Here is a 24,066-nt window from a genome sequence, read left to right as displayed (position 1 = left end):
TAATCTTTGATTTTTGCTGAAATATTGGATAATTTGAACATTTATTGAAGTGAAACCATGTGAGAAGTTTAGAGGGAAAAATCACTATTTGGTGGAGTTATTAACAACTCATAGACATCTGAAATGTGACCTGACTACACACTGCTTTAAAAGCTTGTTATTTTATCCATTGTGTCAGTTCTTCATCTGAAAAGTAAATACAGCTGATAAATAAATGTAGTGGAGTATAAAGTAGTAGTAATATTTCCCTCTGAAATGAAGCAGAGTGGAAGTATAAAGTAGCATTAAATGGAAATACTCAAGTAAAGTACAAGTACCTCAATTTGACTCAAGTACAGCACTTGAGCAAATGTGCTTAGTCACCGTCTGTCTGTAAGGCTGCAAGTCATGATTCATTTGATTATTGACCAACTGTTCTCCATGAAATGTCAGCAAATTGTGAAAAAATGCCTGCAATAATATACTGTAGATTAGACTATTGGACAGTATGAAGTGTTAAAATGACCTCTACCATGACAGCATTAAAATGTTACATATATGTGCACGTCAATTAATACATTTTGATTTTATAATTATATATAAACATGATGCTTATTTTAATGAGTTATTTTACTTTTGATACTTTAAGTACATTTTGCTGCTAATACTAACCCTCCCTCATTTCCTTCATTCTTCCTCCCTTGACTCAAGGACAACAGGAGGGTTAAACTGTATTTCTTAATTATATATGCATTAAATATGTGCACTTTTTACAATTAATGCCAGGAAACAGGATAATAAATTGTTGGAGTATGAAGGAAAACACATCACATAATAAACTGTCACTGCAGATGTTCTAGTAAGTTGTTTTTCTTATTCTATTTTCAGTTTTTCCACACAAGTTCATTAAAATTTCATAAAATCCAATTTAAAACTAAAACCTGACAGTCCATTCATCCATGTAAACACCAAAGATGGAACAAAAACCCACCACAGGACACTGTATTATACATATTTGAGTGGTTTTATTCCATCTGAATAATCTTTTATTCCATCTTTTTCTGAGAGCTGTGGCACAAATCTGAGTTCACACACTGAAATGATTCAAACCTCTCAGATAATCATGCACAACACGTCAGACCTCTACCTCCATTCTGGCAGAAGAGGGCGGCATCCTCCACTTTTATCACACGTCAGCCTCTCACACAAACACACTCACTCACACACACACACACACACACACACACACTCACACACACTCTCTCACACTTGCCGTTTCAAACTGTTTGTCCATTTCTCATTATGTCACTTCCTGTAAACCATGCATAGAAGGTTCTGGATTTAAAATCAGCTTAAAAAAGAGGAAAAGGGAAGAGAAAAAAAGCAGAAACCCAGCAGCGTTGTTGCCCCTGTCACATTTTTAAAAAGGCACAGATTGAAAAAGGGAGCTTTGCACATAGACAGAAAAATGGCACAATTACATTTTACAACATCGAAACACTAAAAAAACAGCTGCAGATAAGCCGCGCCATGAAAGACGAACTAACACAGAAGAAAAGAAAGATTTAAATCCGGCAAAAATAAAGCGTACTTCCTGAGAAGAGATCATTTGGTTTCTTAACAGGACTTCACAATGCACCTTGGATCTATTCCTTTTATTGTAAAGAAAACAGAAAATAGTGAGAAAAAAAAGTGACATGATAGATCAAACACCTCTTAACTATTTCCTATTAAGCACCAATTTGAATGACGAGCATTTCATTATCACCGCTCATCACTGACAATTAGAAAATAAAGACTAACTACATAAACAGGTACGTATTCGGTGTAGCTGTGTTGACTAAATGACGCTAAAAGGAGCCTCAGAGGCCTTTGTTGAAGTAGACATGTTGTACAGCGTCTCCATACCGAGACCTGATGGAGTCTCTGAGCTCGGGCTCCAGCTTCGACACGGCCATGGAGCTGTTATAGCGAGAGAGAGAGAGAGAGAGAGAGACAGAGAGAAGAAATAGAAGAGACATATGGTCAGAATTAACATGGTTTGATTTAAGAAGCAAACACTGGTTTATTGGTGGTTTACATTTTTTAAAAACCCTTCAAAAAAACTCTTAAATATTTATTCAAATTCTTGCATCCAATCAGCTAATTTCCAAATATGTGCTGTGCTGTTATATATTATTCTGAGATTTATTACATGTGTTATATTCAAAAGGACTGATTCATAGGTTTCCAAGTCAGAGTGTTGTTTTAAGACATTGAACCAGGTTTTTGCTCTCTATAAATTAGAGGCGCCTTTACATTTTTTGGCTTTTCAAAACAAAAGTACTCAATCCAAAGTGTCGTTCCTACATCACACTGTGAGACACGTCCACTGAGGTCGGATTTTGGAGATTTGGTGACCAAAGATTAAATGACACGATATGTTACGTAGGCCAGCGTATTCTATAAATGCAGTTTTTTTTAATATAAAGCTCAAAGTTAAAAACACACTTCCTCTCCTTAAAGTGGACATATGCACATTTCCCAGTCTATATTTATAATCTGGAGATAAAACCTCAAAAACCTCCTTATGTATCTTATACTGGCTCCTCAGTTCAGCCTCTGTCTGAAACAAGCTGTTTTAGCTTCTGTCTCTTTAACACTCCCCCCGCGCCCTTCGGAGGCTACATAAACAAACAGTAGTGTCCCCGTTCTTTACCCAAAATATCAACTTCCTAAATACATCTGTACATGTTTGAGTCTGATTCTGATAAAAAAAAATATGCAAGTAGACACCGTGAATGGATTAGAAAGACATTTAGGGGAATGTGCTAACAATCTTGACATTATCACAAGAAGGACGTAGATGTAACTATGGAAACGAAGAGTTCAAATCAGGTTGAAGCCTTGTAGGAGCGTTCCTACGTATATTCACCTCAAGTTTCAGAAATGTGACCTTGTTTAACATAAATATCTGACATCATAGGGGTATAAGACGTAGATAATCACAAAAACTATGATATGATATGATATATGTCCCCTTACATTCTTTGATTTGTTATGTTTTTCTATTTTTTGTTTCTTTGTCTCTGCATTGCTTTTTTTTGGGATTGTGTTTTCATTTATTCTGTATGGTTTTATTGTTTTAATTGTCTTTGAGTATTATTAAAAGCGCTCTATAAATAAAATGTATTATTATTAAAATGTATCATGTCAGTTTGTGTGGTTTGGCTGCATTTCCTCACCATATGATTCACCACACATTCAGCTTCAAATCTGACAGCCTTGAACTGATATCTTATAGTCGGACTCGGACTGTGACCAAGATTTTAATAACAGGGGTCTCGTACACGATCGTTGTTGTTGCATAGTGTAAAAGTCGTCTTTAGTCTATTAGCTACTTGTGTCAGCAGGTGAAAAGTACAGTAACGGGTTGGTTACCATCTCTGAGGGAACAGGGAGCAGGCAGCCGGCACCATGAAGATCAAACTTTAAAAAAAAGAGAGAAAACAAAAAGAGAATTATTCCTCTATGAAACAAATCCAATACATTAACCCTCCTGTTGTTCTTGAGTCAAGGAAGGAAGAGAGGAAGAAGGAAGGATGGAAGGGAGGAAAGAAGGGAGGTAGAGGGAAGGAAAGGAGGAAGGAAGGGAGGAAGAAGGAAGGAAAGGGAGGAGGGAGGGAGGAAGAAGGAAGGAAAGGAGGGAGAAAGGGAGGAGGGAAGGAAGGAAAGGAGGGAGGAGGGAAGGAAAAGAGGGAGGAAAGGAAGGAGGAAGGAAGAAGGAAGGAAAAGGAAGGAAGGAAGGAAGCAAGGAAGGAAGGAAGGAAGGAAGGAGGGAGGGAGGGAGGGAGGAAAGAAGGAAAGAAGGAGGGGGGAGAAAGGAAAAGAGGAAGGGAGGAAAGAAAAGAAGGAAGGAGGGAGGGAAGAAGGACAGAGGAAAGAAGGAAGGGAGGAAGAAGGAAGGAAAGGAGGGAGGAGGGAAGGAAGGAAGGAAAGGAGGGAGGAAGGAAGGAAGGGAGGAAGGGAGGAAACAAGGAACAGTCAAAACAGAGGGGGTCAATTTGACCCGGGAGGATGAAGATTAATAAACCTGTAAACCTCTCACACATGCTACTTACAACGCTCCCACCATCATCACTTGTAGAGGTCCGTGGAGAAACGTGATTCTCTGTGAAAAGAAAGAAAGAAAGAAGAAACGGATGTCAGACGCACTCGTTCACATCAGAAGCTTTAGCGACAGGACGGTAAATGAAGACAAAGATCTAACCTGCATGAACTTGTATTTTTCCAGCCTCTGCATGATGATGGGGAGGATGACTGATAAAAGAAGAAGAGTGAAAAGAGAAGTTAGTCGTCGTGATAAATTAGCAGCATTAAAATTTAGAAGATTGTTTTCTTTTAAAAATGTGCTTACTCATTCCCGGTGCTGCCATGGTGATCCGAGAGATGACCACCTGTGTGATGCCTTTTACAGCTGCTTTCTACAGAAGAGATAAAAAAAGGAAGATTTGTGAAGAGTGACAGAACATTTTTATGCCCCCCCCCCAACTACAAAACATCTGATATCGTGCCCTGACAGTGACTGACCGTCGAGTGGCCCAGTTTGTTGCCATTTTCATCTGTGACAGCAATGCCGTTCAGGATTTCTCTGAGAAAGAGAAAGAAAATGACGATGAAATGAAATGAAAGGGAAGCAGAATGTAAAATGTTGTGGTTTTCTTATCGCCCGCCGCCTGCCGTGATGCACACTACGCTTTGGTGGATATTTTGACTACACGGTGGAAGCACACCGGAGCCGTCTGGGAGAACATTCAGTCATCAAAACAAACAACAAACAAAAAAAAAAAAGTGCCACATTAACAAAAATATTAAAAGTATTATATGTCAGCTATATTTAATTTCATTTTCATTTATTTTACTTTGAAGGGCAACATGCATTCATCTACATTTCTCTATACTGTAAATGCCACTGCGGTCTTTTGGCGAGATGTTTTGAAGACGACGCAAATGAGACGACAACGACGACAGCAACAAGACGAGACTTTTCAAGACTGAACACGAACCATGCAGAGCAACAGGGAACAACAAAACCTCAAAACACTATTTCAGCAAATATAGCTGCGAACGCAACATGAAGTAAAACAACAGCTAAGCAATACTGACCACAAACATGAACAGTAGACAGAAAAAAAAATACAATAGTCATCATATTGAGCTACAGTTGAGTTATAGTTTTTATGATCAGAATTTAAGTTTGATAGAAGCTTTTCTGACCCAAACAATACAAGTACATCAAATGTTAATATCTGGGAAGTGTGTTTTTTGCTGTAAGGTGGTTGGGAGTCTTTTTTTGAAGCAGTGAGCCTTCCTCCTCAAGCAGGGCTGAATATCAGTATTCAATAGTATTAAAAGTACCAAGTAGTATCAAAACCTCTCCAGTCATCACATTTGATAAGTCAGCATATTCATTTCCTTTATTTAAATTAATTTATTTTGGCTTTATTGTTGTTATTTAATTTTTTTCAAGTATTGTCAATATCTATTTATACATTTTTTAATTTAAGTTTATTTTATTTTTTTCCCCCTTTCTTCTGTTGGGTGTGCTGTATGGCTGTCTGAGGTGGGAGTACTTTATGTTGTTTGGTTTGTTTAAATGCAATAAAAAGTATCTTAAAAAATACAAACAAGCCTCTCCAGTCAAACGATACCTGCATTTGAACCCTGTTGTTCACAGATCTAGAAAAAAAAAAAGAAAAGAAAAAAAAGACTATTTGCATTTTTGAGTTTTTCTTGAAGCCAATTCTTCAGCATGTGATCGGCCCACTACTGCAGCAGCTACAACCTCTGCATACTTCATTTTACAGTTATGTCAAGTTATTTTAATAAATATTACAATCATTTGAACACTTTTAAAATGTACTGTAAGAATCATTTGGATGGGGAGGAGTGGTGGTATTTTATGTAACTGAATGCTTTTACATGATCAGTATTGAATGAAATGGAGAAATCAAATGAAGTACTGGTACTGGTATCACTTTAATGGTACTGGTATTGATACTGCAGTGTTAACCATTAATTATAATGTGGCGGCCCACCATTGTCTAATGTGTGCCACCACAGTTTCATAGTGAACCAAACATGTCTGCAATAAAGCACAACTTTTTTTATGTTTTAAAGATCTAACCTCTTAATTTTGCTCTCAGAGTGAACCAGAATGATGCATTTGACTATAAAATGTTCCCCCGGACTCTGAGGTCCAACCACTACAGTCTCTCAAACGTCAGTGGGAAACTCTGTACTTGTATCATAATTTTGATGATATCCAGCCCTGGTCTCACGGTATGACTAGCTGACCTCATGTACTGTAGGAGTGTGTAAAGGTCAGGCCGCTGCTGCAGCCACTGAAAACATTTAAATAAATCTGATGTCTAAATTCTGTCCGACAAACGTCACTGAAACAAAGCAGGGCATTTATTTTTGTTGTTATCTTTTAAAAAGAGCCCCCGTGGAAAAAATCTAATGCCCACTGAATACCGTCTGCCGCCACAGTTGCAGAAATATACTCAACATGAAACTATTGTGACACACATATCACACCTTACTCCAGATCAGAGGTTCTGCCTGAACACCTACATAAATTTCTGACACAGGAAACGAGACAGCGAGCCGCCATCAGGGCTTCTCAGAACGTCCGCTCTGAGAACTCTGATTGCAGCACACCCTCGAAACTGAAAATCAAGTCGATTACAATCAAACAGCTGCCTAAACATCTATATTTTTATGGGTTTTTTTTTGTATTTTTATGTAGCAGATGGGACTCACTGTTGCCTCATCATGGGAATGTTCACACAGTTGGCCGAGGCTACGGCTGCGAAAGGAACCCATCGAGCGATGAGAGGAGGAGCTTTCTGCAGGAGAGAGATGAAGCCAAATATGAATTAAACTATAATAAAGTGTTAAAATCATCACTCATAAGTCGACCTTTATCACAGCAGGAATTTTGACATTTTGTCATTGGAGGACGAGTGGCATGACGACTGTAATTAGTGACTAATATCGTCTATAACTCATTTAGCTTCGCAGCACAGGAACCTTCATATGAATAACTCATGACTGTTATTAGTAACTGCTTTTCCTGTTATGATACTATCAGTTGTAAAAAAGGACTAGATCACACTTAATACACAAACTAATACTAGAGTTGTCTGCAGGTACTGAGAATTTGTTCTTTTTTTTTAATGTTACACGTTAAATAATACATACATAAATAAATAAAGGTCAACTTACTAGCTTTTATCCCAAGCTTTCAACCCTAACTCATGGTTTTCTTCAAAGCAAAGAGTTTAGAAGGGCTAACAATCAGATCTGTGAGCTTAATTTTACATAAATCATCATAACTCCTGTAAACACCGTCTGCAGAGGACGACTGGTCAAAAGCTCTGGAAAAAGCTAGTAAGTGGACCTTGAGTCAAGCTTTTATTTTTATTTTTGTGGTTAAACTTCTTTTTAACTTTAACACTCAATATCCAAAATTCATTCAGCCAAGCAAATTAAAAGATACAATAACATGAGATCGTTGTTTTTTGGGAGGAAGAAAATTTAACTTAAGGTCCATTTCCTTGCTTTTATCTGGAGCTTTCAACCCTAACTCATGGTTTTCTTCAAGGGAAACTGTTTAGAAGTGTTCGTCTCATACAATCTGATTTGTGAGCTTATCATATGCACATTATGTGATTGTCTGATATCTAAATCTACTGGTATATTATATCCCCTGTAAACTGCAGATGAAGACTCAAAGATGTGGTCAAAAGCTCTGTAAAAAGCTAGAAAGTGGACCTTGAGTTGTACTTTTTTTGTTAAACCTTTCCAACGGTCAAAAATAAACTTTCACCCCCAATATTCACAGTTCATTTAATCAAGCTACAACCCTGCTGATAACTTCAGACTGCAACACATCTGGATTATTTATCGATGTGTGTTTGGTGATTAAATGATTTAAAATGTAACGTTTGTGTCTTCGTACCTTTGTGTAGAGGTTGAGTCCGACTGCGGTTGCTAAAGCTGTGCTGGTTGCTGTAAGGTAGGCGACTCCGATCTGACTGAAAGAGACGACAGAGACACGAGTTTCTCACATCTGGATCAGATTAAACAGTTAACACACAATATGTATCACAACATGTAGGTCGATTATCTCCACCCTTGATGAGCAATTATGTATTTTCACAGTTTCTTTTGTTTTGTATTTTAGGGAGTGAATATAATGATGTTTTAAGGTGTGACGCTGTGGTTAATGTCTAGTTTACTTTATTACAACTATGTTTGGGTTAAAATGATCACTGGAGACAAGTTTTCAAATTCCTTAAAGATATGCAACCTTTGTTGTCATGGCAACAGAGAACACCACCATTAATTGACATGAGCAAGATTAAGTCGATTAGAGTTTCTAAATATCGGTTTTGATTATTTTTCGATTAATTGCCCAGCCCTAACAACATTTATCTGTTATTTACTCATTTGCACTCACAGTTTATACTATGTTCATTTTCACTTCCTGGTCAGTACAAATACAATCAATGTTCCTCATTTTAAACCGGAACCACTTCTGTTCAGTTAAGAGTATATTTATCATATTTTTACTGTAAATTTCCATTTAATATTATATATCAGAGGTGTCAAACTCATTTTCGTTCGAGGGCCACATACAGACCAATTTGATCTCATGTGGGCCGGATCATTAAAAAGATGGAGGGAAAGAAGGGAGGAAGGAAGGAAAGACAGGCAAAAGGAAGGAGGAAGAAAGGTAGGAAGGACAGACAGTGAAGGACAGACAGACAGTCGGAAGGAAGAAAAGAAGGAAGGACAGACAGAAGGAAGGGACGGAGGAAGGATGGAACGAAGAAAGGAAAAAAGGAAGGTAGGGAGGAAGGACAGAAGGAAAAAAGGAAGGAACAAATGAATGAAGACAGGAAAAAAGGAAGGTAGGAAGGACAGATGGAAGAAAGGAAGGAATGAATGAATGAAGAAAGGAAAAAAGGAAGGTAGGAAGGACAGATGGAAGGAAGGGAAAGAATACAGGATGGCAAATGGGCCGGATCGCACCCCTCGGCGGGCCGTATCTGGCCCACGGGCCGCATGTTTGACGCGCCTGATATATATGATTACTTGACTTGTGGTTCTTGTATTTTCTCTTACTTTGTATATTTTGATTGCAATGCACGGTAACACCAAAGTGAATTTCCTTGTATGTGAAAACCTACTTGGCAATAAACCTGATTCCTATTTGTTAACACTCACTGAGCTCTCTATTAGGAACACCTGTGTGCGGTCTGATGCAATCCAGCTCTGCCATAAATTATACTTTGACATTTTTATTGCCACTGTCAGAAAGGTGATAATTCTACTTTATGTTTATTACTTTAGTTTAATAGTGGGTGGTTCTATACTGGAGTGCATGATATTAGAAAAGTATTCCTAATAATTTGTCCACCAAGCTTCATAATTAGATTTTACAGGTGTTCCTAATTAAGGTGCTCGCTGAGTTTATTTTATCAGGAATGTGATTTTCCTGGGCTTAACATGCAAATGTGGGTCGGCCCTGCACCAGTCCAGAGGGTGGCAGTAATGAATATGAAGCCACTCATGCACTTCTTCAGCAACAGCCAACAAACAAACTAACTAAACATTCATTTTTTAAGCTCCACATATCTGAAATGAACTCCCAGAGGAATGCAGGCCTGCTCTTTTAAAACATGGCTGAAGACTTTCCTGCTTGTGATTGTTTTTAATTAAATCAAAATTTTAGGGTCAATATCTTACACTTCTCCTGTCTTATTCTGTTTTAGCTTAATTGTGTAGTAGACATGCACATCTGGAATAAAAAAAAGCAGGTGCTGGACCAAATAACTAAATCTGTAAGGGCAGAAATAGAATTATAATTATTAAATTATACCTGCATTGGGAGCTACAGTGTGCAGACATTTTTCTACCATTACAGCCTAATTTTATTTTATAGCCTGCATTTTATGTTTTATGTGAAGCACTTTAAATTGCCTTGTTGTTGAAAATGTGCCTCGCCTTGACTAACATGGAAGAACTACGAGCAGCAACACGGCCGTTTTTCTGAGCTCTCTCACCCACACAGATTATTAAGTAGCTGCGCTGATGAGAGATCAGATAAACATCAACACATTACCATCTTCTGTATGAATCAATGGAGTCTTCCTGTCGCCGTCATGGCACAAAAAACAAAGATGGTTGATTTCAGTTCGGTTCAGCTGCGGTCACAGGGGACAGATGGTGTTAGCAGCTACTTTCACAGACTGCTAGCTGACGTAGTTTCTCCTGGGATGAGTATAGATTATGTATGCATCCTGGAGAGACAGATGCATTTATAACTTTTCAGCATCTGTCTCCGTGGCTGCCTGCTTTGGATTTAGGCTTTAGGCCTTTCTGATATTGGATATCCAATATCAAAAAAAAGAAGCTAAATGCATTCGGAAATCATTTGAGACGGCCCAAAAATCGGATTGTTTAAACCACCTCGGGAGAAGCTGTTGAAAATGCATCTGTCTCTCCAAGACGGATATGTAAGCCACACTCCTCCCAAGTGTAACTACGTCAGGAAGAGGTCTGTGGAAGTCGTCTCAGCAGGGTCTGTCCCCTGTGATAATGGCAGCTAAAGTTACACTGAAATTACACTGCTGTCGTCCTTCTTGTAGCGTCTAAAGTAACAGGAACGAATGATTGAAATCCTGAGATCAACACAAAGCTGTTGTAATGCTTATCTGATTTCAGATCATTTCTGAATGACGTGTGTGTGTGTGTGTGTGTGTGTGTGTGTGTGTGTGTGTGTGTGTGTGTGTGTGTGTGTGTGTCATGGGCTACTTTCAGGGACAAATTTCAGACTTTAGTGAATTAGGGACAGCTTGTTTAATGGGGGATACGACTTTTATTCCCAACTGGAAAAGGCTGATTTTTGGGATCTGTGGTTATGGGTTAGGGTAAGTTAGGCTAAGAAATGAATGCAAGCCTATGTAATGTCCCCAGAAGTCACTTAGGCAAGTATGTGTGTGTATGCGTGTGAGCCCCTGAACGTGTATCCTACCTGCTACCTCGGCTACATTCACATTACATACTGAAGTGACCTAAATCTGATTTTTTTTTGTCTCCAAATGACTCAGATCTGTTTTTTTTCATATCAGATCTGGGCCAAATGTAGTCCTAGATCTAGATCACATCCGATCAATGGCTATTGGGCTGTTGGGTTTTTTTTTTTTTTACTACTCATAGTTATATCTAAACTGTTCAAATACAAAAGTTAATTCTTCTTTTTTGGCAGCTTTGGGAGTATTACCACCACCATCTGGACTGGAGGGAGGCTCACACCAACTAGCATCTGGACATGAGAAACACCGGATATGACAGAGTGTAAATGAGTCCTTGAGTTCTTACTTTGGAGTGATGGGGGAGGCAGCGTTGCGGTTGGTGTAGTTGACCAGAGCGTTAAAAGACTGATTGACCCACTGCCAGAACACCACAGCAGGAACTGTCCTAGAAAACAGACAGTTATGAAACCTCTAAAACTTCCTCTTTGAAGAACTTAGGATGTGGTCGAAAGCGGCTCGTCCGGTTTTGTTCTCAGCTACCTGTAGAACTGCAACATGAAGCCGGTGATGGCCATGCCTCCGGGGACCTGAAAGGACATGCGGCCGATGATGTTCATGCGATCCCCCGTGTCTGGGTGGAAGGCCGAGTCGTACAGCTTCTTTGCATAGTGGAGCTGCTCCTCTGTAGTGCCGGGAGGAACAGATCCTGCCCTACATTTAAAAAAAACACACACACTGAACACACAGTCGCTAACACAAGACATTTGCCTGCCATTAACCACCTGCAGACACATTCTTGTATAGCCTGTTTTTCTTTTTATTGGCTCATTTTTCTTGCTGAAACTTGCAGGTGACACAGTTAAAAATGCAGACGCCAGAGCATGAGCCAGACTATAAAAAGGGAAAATCCACCCAAAAGCAGATCTCTCATACAGCACAGTTCCAGTTTCACACTTCTGTCTGAGATATGAGATCAGATTCAATCTCATTCAAACATAATAGATTTATAAATTAGTATTAACTCTTAAAGTCAGGCATTTATAGACTAATTCCCAAAAAAATAAGTGTTTAACTGAGACACTTCAGATTATATGAATAATGAATTAATAGTTTCTGGTCTGGTAAAACTTTCATTATGTTACTATAAGTACAATAAAAGCTTTGTGAGTAAAAAGCCAATAAAAGTAATTTATTAATGTTATCTGCACAAAAGATGCTCCAAATAGACTCGGTAGACATTTTCCTATAGTTTAACAATATATAAAGTCTTTTTGCATAATCCTACTTGAGATGAAGTTCATAAATATGCAGAAATTCAGATACTGACTCTGATGTTGTTTTTTATGTTGCATTTTCTTTCAAACTGCTGCTTTAAAAAAAGGTACAAGATTAGCCACAGTTAGCCTGTATGTGTGTGTGATTGTGTTTTCCGTTAGCATTCATCTTCAGTGTCCCGTCTCCTCACCTGCAGCTTTCTACTAAAGCTTTGGCCTCGTCCAGACGTGAGTCAGGCAGGACGGCTGTTCGACTGTCTGTGATGTTGAAGAAGTGTTTGAGTCGGCCCATAAACGTGGACTGATCCCATCGTGGTGCGTCGATGTCGAACGAGCTCAAAGCCATGGTGGTTGTTAAAGAGCAGATCCAAAACTAATGCATTAAAAACTCCAAAAGGCTTCTCAGCAGCTGCAGTCGAAATCTAAAGAAAAAAGTGGAGAAAAGTATTTGTGATTAGCTGCATGTCCTGTGAAAGGTGATTGTCCCACTTACAGCTGAAACACAAACGGTCTCATGGCGGATTAATGAATGACATGATGTCAGTTTCACACAAACAGAGCCACCTGGTTCTTGTTTGGTTACCTGTCTGTGAAACCAGTCAGGCCCAGTTCCAGCTGATGCAACACTGACAGATATTTAGCTCAGTGGGTCAGCGAGGGTCACACTCTCTACCTCTGACCTCTCGTTCCCACAGGACGTGTCAGTGTGAGCACAAACATCGTCTACCAAAAAACTTCAGTATGAACTTTGGCTTATTTGACATTATGAGAGATTAAAGCATGAAAAAAAGAAAGTAAAGACACGAGTCCAGGTGATCACATATGACCAGAAAAATACAGATAAGTGTTGAAACAATTAGTCAACTCATTAGTTGACAGAAAATTAATGATTTTAAAAGTCGATCAAAAAATCGGTTGGCTGGTTTCAAGCTTTTCATATGTATTAATTTGCTGCTTTTCTTTGTCTTCTATCATTTTAAAGTGTTAGACTATTGAATGGAAACATGACATCTGAAGACATCACCTTGGGAAGCTGCAGTAAACTTTCCTTGACCATTTTCTGGTATTATAAAACAAAAGGAACATCATTATTAGTTATAGTCCTAATAAACACCTAAATGATCATCATTAAAATGAAGTTAAACACCAAAAAACAAACTATTAATACTAAAGTTGTACCTAGAATGATTAGTTTACATTTAAAAAGTTCACCCAATTGGCAACCATTACTGACATAGATTTCTAAATGATGATGCTTACATGTACTTTTCTCTTTTTTTTAATAAGTAAAAGTAATTTATTCACATTTCTAGCAGCACAGAACCTGAAGGAAAGAAGGATGTTGACCCTGATCTGGTGTGCACGAGATAGAAGCTGAAACTAATGATTACTTTGATCGTTGGTTAACATGCTTATTATTTTCTTGATTAATGATTAGTTGTTTGGTCCATGAAATGTTGGAAAAACAGTGAAAAAGTGCCACTGACCGCTTCTTAGAGCCTTCGATATGCTTGTTTTTGTCCAACCAACATTAGCAACTTAAGAATATTAAAAATGTTAAAGAAAAACAGCAAATTTTCACATTTAAGAAGTTCAAACTGGTTCATTATTTTGGTATTTCTGCTCGAAAAATGACTGAAAAGATTAGTAGATTACCAAAATAAAATGTTCTGCTGATTGCAACTGCTTTAAATGGGCTGCAATTATTTTCATTATTGATTAAGTATATGAAATGAAAAGAATAGTATTAATCATTTCTTAGAGGCCACAGCAATGTTTTCAATTAGCTTTTGTTGTCTAACACTCTCTAAAATGTGTATATATATATATATATATATGTCAAAGAGAAACTAGAACAATCAAATATTTATAATTTTTGCTTTAAACTGACTAAAATTAATCAGTTATCAAAGAAGATGCAGATTAATTTTCTAATGACGGACTAATTGTTGCAGCTTTAGCCTCCAAATCGTAACCAATGAAGCTATCGGGGCTGCTGTTTGCTAACGTAATACGTGCCCTTGGGTTTAAACCTGAACAAACACTAACTCCCTATAAATAATCAAGGCTCAAACTTCCACTAGAAATCATTGACCACCTCCTGGTAAAACGGTCATTTTGGGTTTTGCAGCTGCAGCATTTAAAATCTGCTGACTTCAGCTGCATTTATCCAAACATCCCATCTGTACTTCTTCATTATTACATTACTAATTACTCACTGCAGGTGGTTTTCGTGAAGAGAAATCTCACAGGCACAAAAGTTTCCTATGTGTTGTAATCTTCTTAAATAAAAAAGGCACGTGGAGAGTATATGAGGGGCTCTTTGAAGGCTCAAGTCTGGCTGGAACTGGATTGTTTCTGCAGCTGTTTGTTTAGAAAGTGGGCGAAAGGCCTGCGAGACCTTGTGGGGAACACAGTGCATAAGCCAAAAGTCAACATGGCCCAGCTTTCTGCATCTGTACCATGATATTACCGATACACACATAAATAAATAAAAGACTGGAAGGGATGGGATGAAACTGAAAATTACTGACGCAGAGGAAAAGCAATTTTTTTCAGTTTTGTTCAATGAAATGTTTAAAATTACTGGAAAAAATGCCTGAAGCTGACACTCTCAAATATCTTTCTTTCTTGCTCACACACATACACACATATTTGTCTGAGTGACTTCTGGGGACATTACATAGGCTTGCATTCATTTCTTATTAGCCTAACTTACCCTAACCCATAACCACAGACCCCAAAAATCAGCCTTTTCCAGTTGGGAATTAAATTTTTGGATTTTGGACAAAACAACACATTCAAAGATTTTACATTGAGGTTTAGGAGATTATAAACTAGGCATGGGATGATAACCGTGTTCAAGGTATACCGCTATTTGAAAAGCCACGATAACCAAAACCGCCAAATTTTCTGTCATACCATTCCTAAGGTATGAGCTGTTTTTTGTCTGGTCAAAGACAGAAAGTGCTCAGGTGGTGCAGCTGCAGCGTAGAGTATCACGACCCCTCATGCTGTCATTACAGTGTATATTCAGGTTAAATTAACATGCCTGTCTTTATTTTTCTTCCTTTTAGGAACATTTTAGAGCTGTAGTCGCAATACCGTGAAACCGTGATATTTTTTCTTATGGTTATCATACCACCAGAATCTCATACCGGCCCATGCCTACTATAAACATATATATTTCTCTATTTTCTGGCATTTTATTGACAAAGTGATTAATTAAGAAAATGAATTGATAATGAAAATAATCATTAGTAGCAGCTGTTTGATGAATGACTTAAATGGTGAGTTGTAAAAGTGACTAATCTAATCAAGGATCTGTTCAGAATAACAGAACTAAAACAAAAGAAAATCTGAGTATCTTTACAGATACATTTAAAGATTTGCAGATGATGTTTTGTTGTTCATACATCTGCAGATTTTTGATAGACATCAGTAATGTGGATATAACGACTAAGTGATAGATATTATTTTGATATATTGCCAGGCCCTGATTGAAACATGCTTTTATTGTTGTAATCATTCCTCCTGTTCATACTGACCATTAGAAGATCCCTTCAAAATAAACTTACAATGTAAAGTGATGGGGGTCAAAATCCACATTCCTCTGTGCAAAAATGTGTTGAAAAGTTTACCTGAAGCTAATATGAAGCTTCAGCCGTCCAAATGAGTCAAATCAAGTAGATATCTTTCAACGTTTACAGTCTTTTTAGAGCTAAAGTTCCTCTTTTTGTTACCAAAAGTCCGCCACAACTCAACAGAGAAACACAAAGAGGGAATTTGATGCTAAAAACACTGAAAATGTAGCAGATATCCACTTCATATGACTAACTCACTAACTGTGTGGCCCCCATTACTGACATTGAAAGTACATTTGAAGGGGATCTTTTAATAGCCTGTAAGACCAGGAGGAATGATTACAGTTCTCGGTCTATAGAAGCACCTGAATGTTGCCTTGAAGACTTATGAACCACTCCTTTAAGCTTAAAAAGTACAATTAGTGGATTAATTGATATAATAATGGGATCAGTGGTGAAAATAATGATTATAGCAGCCCTGCATGAAAGTGAAAGTGCTTTAAACATGACTAATGCATATGTTGCATGAGAATAGTGCTGTTGACACACGTTAGAAACGATCATGAGCTTCTTTAGGTTCAACCTCAACAGAGTCTTGACAAACTGGATCTGCAGGCCAAAGCTAAGCCAGTAACCAGCAAACACATTAAAATCTCACCTATTTTAAGCCTGTGCGTGTTAAATTGTACGCAAACACTCCCTCTAACACGTAAATAAACATGATGTGTGGGCAGAGTGGCTTCATGTGTGAAGATGACCGAATCAGCTGCTGTGAAAAGGGGAGTTGGGAAATGTCAGGAGCTTCAGACTGATGCAACTCAGCGCTCAGTTACAGTCTGAGTCCTGCAGAGAGACACTGACCTGCTGCTAGCTGCTGCTGCTGCTCTTTCTCTGCCACCTGCAACATAAAACACAGTAAACTTACCTTTTAGAGACTCTTCAGACGTGCTGCAGAAATACCTGTCAGATACTCAAAATGTGCTCGTGTGGCATAGTAAAAGAAATGTGCACGTGGCATGCAGTCGTCCAATCACGCGCTGGGGCAGCTCCCAGTGAAAACAACCAAACCTTTTGCTTCAGTGTGTAGTGTACAAAATAAAACACATGTATGGACTTCTTTATACGTGCACAGTGTGAATAGTGACTCGCTGAAAGGTATGTGAGAAACAAGTGTGAAGGAAAAACAGAAACAAGTTTAACAGACTTACAAATGAAACATCCGCAGAGCTAAAAGCTAAAGTAGTCCTCCATAGTTTTTTGTAAAGACTTTATTTATCATGACTCCACGGACAATGGAATGAAATTAATAGAAAATAGAAATCTAAAACTAAATATAAAATGGAATAAAATACAAATTAAATTTACAAAAATAAAGCATACAATAAATATTAAATATTTATATATAAAATGAATTAAAAAATAAATTAAAATTAAACAAATATGTTATAAAATATATATAATAATATAAATACATAAATAATTAAATTTAAAATTAAATAAAAAAGGATAAAATAAAAATACGTAAAAACTAATTCAATTAGAATAAATAATTACATTAAATTAAAAATAATCTTTAAAATTAAATATTTTAAATTCAGTTAAATTAATATTATGTTATTATTTGCTCGTTTACTTTATGTCTATACTCATTCAAGTAACTTTTGGACTCCAATCTCCTCAGTGTGGAGTCCCTGTTACACAAAGTTTGGTCTTATTTTTGAATGTACAAAAGTGAAGTAGTTTATAAAGCTGTAAAGTGTGTTTTGGGCAAAACATTATATTAATAAGGCCTGATTTCTTCAGTGTCTTACAAACAAAACTTGTTTTATGATGAACTTCAGACTTTCTGTGATGCACTTTAAATTTGAAGCAAATCTCAGAGTGCTACAAAATAAAAGCATTAATATAAAAGAAAGATGTAAAAAAAAAATCAATACAAAAAAACCCATAAATCATCATAAAATAAGAGCATCAGTATCAGCATCATCAAAGCAGCAGTCTCTAAAAACCCAAAAATATAATTATTATTTGCTACTGTTTTTTGTTTGTTTTATTTTGGAATATTTTTGTGTTGTTAATAAACTTTGGAGGAAAAAAAGCTGTACGTAGCTGTACGTAGCTTTGCGTAGCTGTGCGTCTGACGTCATCCCCCTTAGTAACCCTCGGCGGCGTCTCCAAGCGAGAGAAAGCAACAAGATGGTGAGTCCAATTTATCGCAATAATTAGCCTTTAACTCTTAACATCAGGCTCCAAATGTGCAAATATCAGCCTTAAGTGACGCTGACTGGAGTGTATTTACGGGTGAATGTCTCCTGCTCTCCGCAATTTACCGATAAAATAAATATATTAAACTGCAAAAAAAGCTGCCTTGTAGTTGCTTCGTGCAGGCATCAGGAGAGAGAGATTAGCTTAGCAAATTAGCTGTGTTTAGCCCCGTGTTTACGTGCTGTTCACCGGCCTCACGTTGAAATAAGCAGCGTGCAAGCTTCAGTAAAAACCAAAGTAGATAATGTGACTCTTTTCTCGTCTGATCTGCTGTTTATCCTTCATTTATAGGAGCTGTTATAGAAGCTCATGCACTTGCACGGCCTGCAGAGAGATGCTGCACCCCTCCTGTCTTTACTTTAATATTGTTTTCTCACTCTCAACTTTTATTATAGGGATTGCTGTCCATCCTGCGTAAGCTAAAGAGCACACCAGACCAGGAGGTGAGGATACTGCTGCTGGGTCTGGACAACGGAGGGAAGACCACCCTGCTCAAGCAGCTGGCATCTGAGGACATCAGCCACATCACCCCCACACAGGTATGCAAAAGGGGAAAAAAGGATCATATTTTCCTCTCCAGAGTTGTCTGTACTCTCTTGTCTCATAGGTATCCTGGGAAACCTTGATGTTGTGACTTTGTGGATGTCTGGAGCTTTCCCTCTTCTCCCTTTCTCCCCTCTCCTCTTTATTTCTCCTTCTCTCCCCCGGTCAAAGCAGATGGTCACCCACCTAAAACCTTCCTGTTAAAGAGGAGTTTTTCTAGGGCTGGGCAATAAATATCAATGTTATATTATCGTGATACTTTATAGAAAGGATCCTAGGTTTTAAATATTGGTTTATTTGCACATTTATAAAATAAAAGTTCGAAAAATTGTAAAATAAAATGTAAAAACATGTGCGAGTGAGGTAGAAACCCACTCTGGGTTTATCTTAAAACCTCACCTATAAGAGATAAAAAATACTAACAATGCAAAGTAAAATAAAGGAAAACATTAAATCCACATTACTGATGATTATTTATGTAAAATCTCATTGTGTAAATATTTTGCGAATGCACCGATAGTCATCGATATATTTGGTCAAATATGTCGTGATATTTGATTCTGCTCATATCGCCCAGCTCTAAGTTTCTCCTTGCTGCTGTCACCAAGTGCTGCTCATGTGGGAGTGTTGGGTCTCTTTAAATTAAATTAGAGCGTACGGTCTAGACCTGCTCTATGTGATGATTACGGCACGCAGCAGTGCAGCAGCTTCTTAGCTACCAGCGACTGGCGTACTTACTAACTTAATCTTATTTATTTTGTTTAATGTTATTTATTTCATTCCTTCATGTTTGACTGACAATAAAACTGAACTGAGGTGCCTTGAGATGACTTTCGTTGTGATTTGGCGCTATGTAAATAAAGATTGATTGATAAATGTACTTCACTTTGGAGCAGATAGACCTCCCCCCCTCGTTCTGCAGGCAAATGGAGATCACATCATCTCCCTCTTGATGTTTTGTGTTCTCTCTCCAGGGTTTCAACATCAAGAGCGTCCAGTCTCAGGGTTTTAAACTGAATGTTTGGGACATTGGAGGCCAGAGGAAGATCCGGCCGTACTGGAGAAACTATTTTGAAAACACTGATGTGCTGGTGAGCAGTGGAAGCTTTGTTGTTTAGTAAAGTTAAACCTTGCAGTTTCGATCCATTCATTTTTGGAGGATCTGATGCTCAAGCTAACAAGAAAAAACGTCTGTCTTGTTTCAGATTTATGTGATCGACAGTGCTGACAGAAAGAGGTTTGAGGAAACTGGACAGGTAGGCACAGCAGCACAATAAAGCATAATACTGTAGGGATGCAACTAATTATTATTTCCATTATCTGAATGTGTGGTTATATTTGATTATTATTATTTAATATTTCATCAGGTCAAAACATGAGACTTTAATAATACGGGCAGTTCAAGTGTGTGTGTGTGTGTGTGTGTGTGTGTGTGTGTGTGTGTGTGTGTGTGTCTGTGTTGGTCAATGACGTGGTGTAACCTAGTGTCAATTGGTGTAACCAGTATTTTTCCATAAAAATCTGATTATATACAGGAAAATATGAACTAAAATGCGGAATAAATATAATCCTCTTTAGCAACGCAACACTGTTTTTTCCCTGCAAATTTTGCATAATTTGTCACACAATTATTTAGAATAAAAAGTAATTATTTGTATAAATGCACTTACATACACTGTAGATTAAATATTTAATATTTATCATTCTTTTGTGGTTATACCATTTGACATTTTCAGGAGCATTCAGTCTTACTTTGGGTAATAAATGGTGCAAAAATACAAAATGTACATTTTAACAAACCTTATGCTGCTTTTAAGACATTTTTAAATATATTTTTAAACTGCTCATCTTGCCGATCCTTATTTGTCACTGACCCATGTGTGCGTTGCGTTGCAGGAGCTGGCCGAGCTGTTGGATGAGGAGAAGCTGAGCGGCGTTCCCGTGCTGATCTTTGCGAACAAGCAGGACTTGCTGACAGCCGCTCCGGCCTCTGAGATCGCCGAGGGTCTGAACCTGCACACCATCCGGGATCGCATGTGGCAGATCCAATCTTGCTCCGCACTCACCGGTGAAGGGATTCAGGTGAGCGTGCAACTCAAACTTCTTTCTCCCCCATTTTTTTTGCCTCATCATTGTTTCCTGATTCTGACCATCCTGCTGTTTCTCTTGAATTCTCTTCCAGGAGGGCATGAACTGGGTCTGCAAGAGCGTCAACTCCAAGAAAAAGTAGCTTTGCTTCTAGTCTTCTACTACTCAGGAGGAACAGCTGCAGCACACACACCCCATACATGCACACTGACACACATGCGCCCTCCTGAGCCTTAATACAATGGGATATACCTGTGAATGTACACACACTACTAATCCAACATGGACTTGGAGTTTTTAACCTTCTGCATTTCCTGTATCGCTGATGTTTACTAATTTTCCACACATCTTCCCATGTTTCCTTCCACAAAAAAGAGGAAGGGTAAGGAGGTGAAGAGGAGGAGGAGGAGGAGGGGGGCCTTCAAAGGGAACCCATGCCAGGAAATCACACCCCCCCTCCACCCCGTCTACCCACGTCACCCTTGGCGGTCCCAGCCAATCCCAGCCACCGTCCGCAGCCTGTCAGAACCTCAAACATCCCCATTAAAACGGCTGTCTTTCATTGGAATTCCAGCATGTTCTTAAAACTCTTTCACACGCTGTCCTGGAAACCAACCCCCTCTTCCTCCTCCTCCTCTTCCTCCTTCTTCCATCTCCATCTTTTTCTCCACCTCATTCCTACAGGTTGATATGTTTTGTGTTTTCTTTTTTTTTTTAAATCATTCCACAATGGCTGTAAGCGCTATTTTTCCTGCTATGGCTCTGTTTGAAGTGAGGTATATTTTTGTAACTGTTTTATTTATGGTGAAGTAGAGCGTTAGAGTGCTTTTAAAAACAACAACCGGTGTAGCTCGCGTGTGTGCGCGCGTGTGTGTGTGTGTGATTTTAAAGGATGTCGGAGAAACGGATGTCGGCTATCTTCGACTCTCTCCCCACTAAAAGAATGATACTGTACATGTTAATATGTATAAAACAAATTAAAATGGTAAAGAGGAACTACATTTTTTTTGTTTTGGACCAAGTGTAAATAGCTCGGCCCCGTGTTCATATATTACGTTATGCACATGTTATGGAGTATACGTTACCCTGCTGTACTTTATAGTCTGTAATGTTTGCATATCTAATATATGCTGGCAGATTTTTAACAGAGGTATATGTTCTGTATGTCCCGATGCATTTCTTTGTGCGATGTTTGGGTAGCGAGGGAATTTAACTCTTTAGGCGTCTCCTTTTTGATATTCTTGAATGTAATCTGTCCAGAATTGAAGGTACTGTATGTGAATAAAAACAACATTAAAAAGTGTTTCAAGAAATCATCCAGTCATTAATGAATTAATCAAAGTCTTATGGACCATTTTTCACTCAGATCATGGAGGAGGTCTTTTTTGTTTTTTCTGTAAGATGAACCGGGCTTTAGTGGTCAAACATCGTAGCAGGTGGGGTCAGCTGTTCATGACAGCAGCTAAAGCTTGAGTGAAGAGACTGCTGTGGGAGACAGCAGTCAGTCTTTAAGAATGAACAATGAATAGAGCCTAATAATGTGTTGGGATGAATATAGTCAGTGATGGAAAGAACATTTACTTAAATACAAATTTTGAGGTACTTTAATAGAGTATTTCCATGTGATGCTACTTCTACTCCACTACATTTATTTGACAGCTTTAGTTCCTTTTCAGATGAAGATTGGACACAATGAATAATATAATAAGTATATAATATAACAACATTGTTAAAGCAGTGTGGAGTCAGGCTCACATTTCAGATGTCTATGAGTTGTTAACTCCATCAAATAGTGATTTTTTCCTCTAAACTTCTCACATGGTTTCATTTCAATAAATGTTCAAATGATCCAATATTTCACCAAAAATCAAACATTAGAGAAAAAGTCCAAAAACAATGTATACCATTCTTCTTTCCTCTCCTATTAATCATATATATATTTACATAAGTAGTATAAACTAGCTCCACCTCCAGCAGCTACAACAGTAACATGCTGCTCTAACACTGATGCTTCACTATTAATAATCTAATGATGTCATATATAATAATATATCACTACTTTTAGTTTAATACTGCATACTACACCACTCATAATACTGCAGTACTTTTACTGTAATACTGCATACTACATCACTCATAATACTGCAGTACTTTTACTAAAATAAGATTTTTCATGCAGGACTTTTACTTGTAATAAAGTATTTTTTCACTCAACACTTTTACTGTATTGATACTTTTACTTAATCAAAGGATCTGAATATTTCTTCCACCACTAATCAATTTCGAAATGATAAGACCATATTTTGAAATTAACAGAATAAGGGCTCAAATGCACTAAATCTTAACTCAAATGTGTGTTTGTTCTCATTGTCAGGAGCTTCAGGCAGGTGGTGCTGTACAGTATCTGCCTGCCTGGGAAAGTGATTCATGGCCTGGGGGCTGAGCAGGAGTAGCCGTGCAGTTAGGATTCACGTCCAAAGCATGTAAAGCCTGCTGGCTGCTGTTACACATCAGACCACCCGCATACCTGTATCGTCACACTGATTGCACAGAAGAGGAGTGGGAGGGTTGAAAACAGCTGTCTGACTGCAGCAGCATGGTCTTCCTCAACCTTTATCGCACTGTAGCTCACTCAGTCTCTGATTAGCCGTTTCACCTGTGCTGCTTATAGCTTCCTATGGAGGCGTATGTGCTTTACTATGAGAGTCCATTGAGAGCAGTCACATATAGCTATAGTCACATGTCTTCTATTTTCTATGCATGATTATCACCTACATTCTGCTAAATAGGAGCTATTCTCCCCAGAGTCAGAGCATGAGATCAGGCCGATACACATGATTATCACCCTTCAGCAATCACCTGAATAGTGCATGTAAAGCTACTTATAAAGAAAATGATTTGCAGTTTAAAATGTGCAGGAAACTAAATTAGCATGTGTTTCTTTAATGGAGAAGGATAGATTTCATTCTGAGACGCCTGGAAGTGATTCATCTAGTCTGAGAATAAACTAAACCAGCAGTTATTTGTTGTAATGTAGGAATATCTCACCCAAATGCAACATTAAGGCTCTTTCATGTGTTTTTAATTGTCTTAGCAACGTTAGCAAGAGGGCGTTGTCAGCCTGTCTGCCTGTCGATCACTTTGGTTCAAACTGAAATATCTTAACAATTATTGAGTGGATTGAGATGAAGTTTGCAGCAGACATTTGTGGCCTTCTGTGCAAAAAGCCTGATGTCTTTACATCTT

The 24,066-nt window shown here is 38.1% G+C and overlaps 2 protein-coding genes across 4 annotated transcripts; one reads left to right on the top strand and one right to left on the bottom strand.

The window, feature by feature from the left end:
* Nucleotides 1-984: 984 nt before the first annotated feature.
* sfxn2 (sideroflexin 2) lies at nucleotides 985-16,955 on the bottom strand. Of its 3 annotated transcripts, none has more exons than XM_053341283.1 (12): nucleotides 16,850-16,955; nucleotides 12,532-12,762; nucleotides 11,607-11,777; nucleotides 11,413-11,511; nucleotides 7,985-8,060; nucleotides 6,784-6,869; nucleotides 4,549-4,609; nucleotides 4,376-4,442; nucleotides 4,229-4,278; nucleotides 4,080-4,129; nucleotides 3,400-3,447; nucleotides 985-1,941 (listed from the first exon to the last, which is right to left on the bottom strand). In XM_053341283.1, exons 2-12 carry the CDS (start codon nucleotides 12,684-12,686, stop codon nucleotides 1,842-1,844), a joined length of 963 nt encoding a protein of 320 aa, XP_053197258.1. In that variant the 5' UTR covers nucleotides 12,687-12,762; nucleotides 16,850-16,955; the 3' UTR covers nucleotides 985-1,841. The 3 variants fall into 3 exon arrangements, with proteins under 3 accessions (XP_053197258.1, XP_053197261.1, XP_053197260.1); XM_053341286.1 differs by lacking the exon at nucleotides 16,850-16,955 and adding an exon at nucleotides 16,786-16,802; XM_053341285.1 differs by lacking the exon at nucleotides 16,850-16,955 and adding an exon at nucleotides 12,924-13,011.
* A 1,112-nt stretch (nucleotides 16,956-18,067) lies between these two features.
* arl3b (ADP ribosylation factor like GTPase 3b) lies at nucleotides 18,068-22,126 on the top strand. Its single transcript, XM_053341176.1, has 6 exons — nucleotides 18,068-18,123; nucleotides 18,585-18,728; nucleotides 19,707-19,823; nucleotides 19,938-19,988; nucleotides 20,629-20,814; nucleotides 20,915-22,126. The coding sequence occupies exons 1-6, from the start codon at nucleotides 18,121-18,123 to the stop codon at nucleotides 20,960-20,962; spliced, it is 549 nt and encodes a 182-aa protein (XP_053197151.1). The 5' UTR covers nucleotides 18,068-18,120; the 3' UTR covers nucleotides 20,963-22,126.
* Nucleotides 22,127-24,066: the final 1,940 nt, after the last annotated feature.

Source organism: Scomber japonicus, chromosome 20, assembly GCF_027409825.1.
Source record: "Scomber japonicus isolate fScoJap1 chromosome 20, fScoJap1.pri, whole genome shotgun sequence".
NCBI classification, from domain to species: domain Eukaryota; kingdom Metazoa; phylum Chordata; class Actinopteri; order Scombriformes; family Scombridae; genus Scomber; species Scomber japonicus.
Note: the sequence above shows the minus strand (reverse complement) of the source record. Positions and strands in the feature narration are given on the sequence as shown.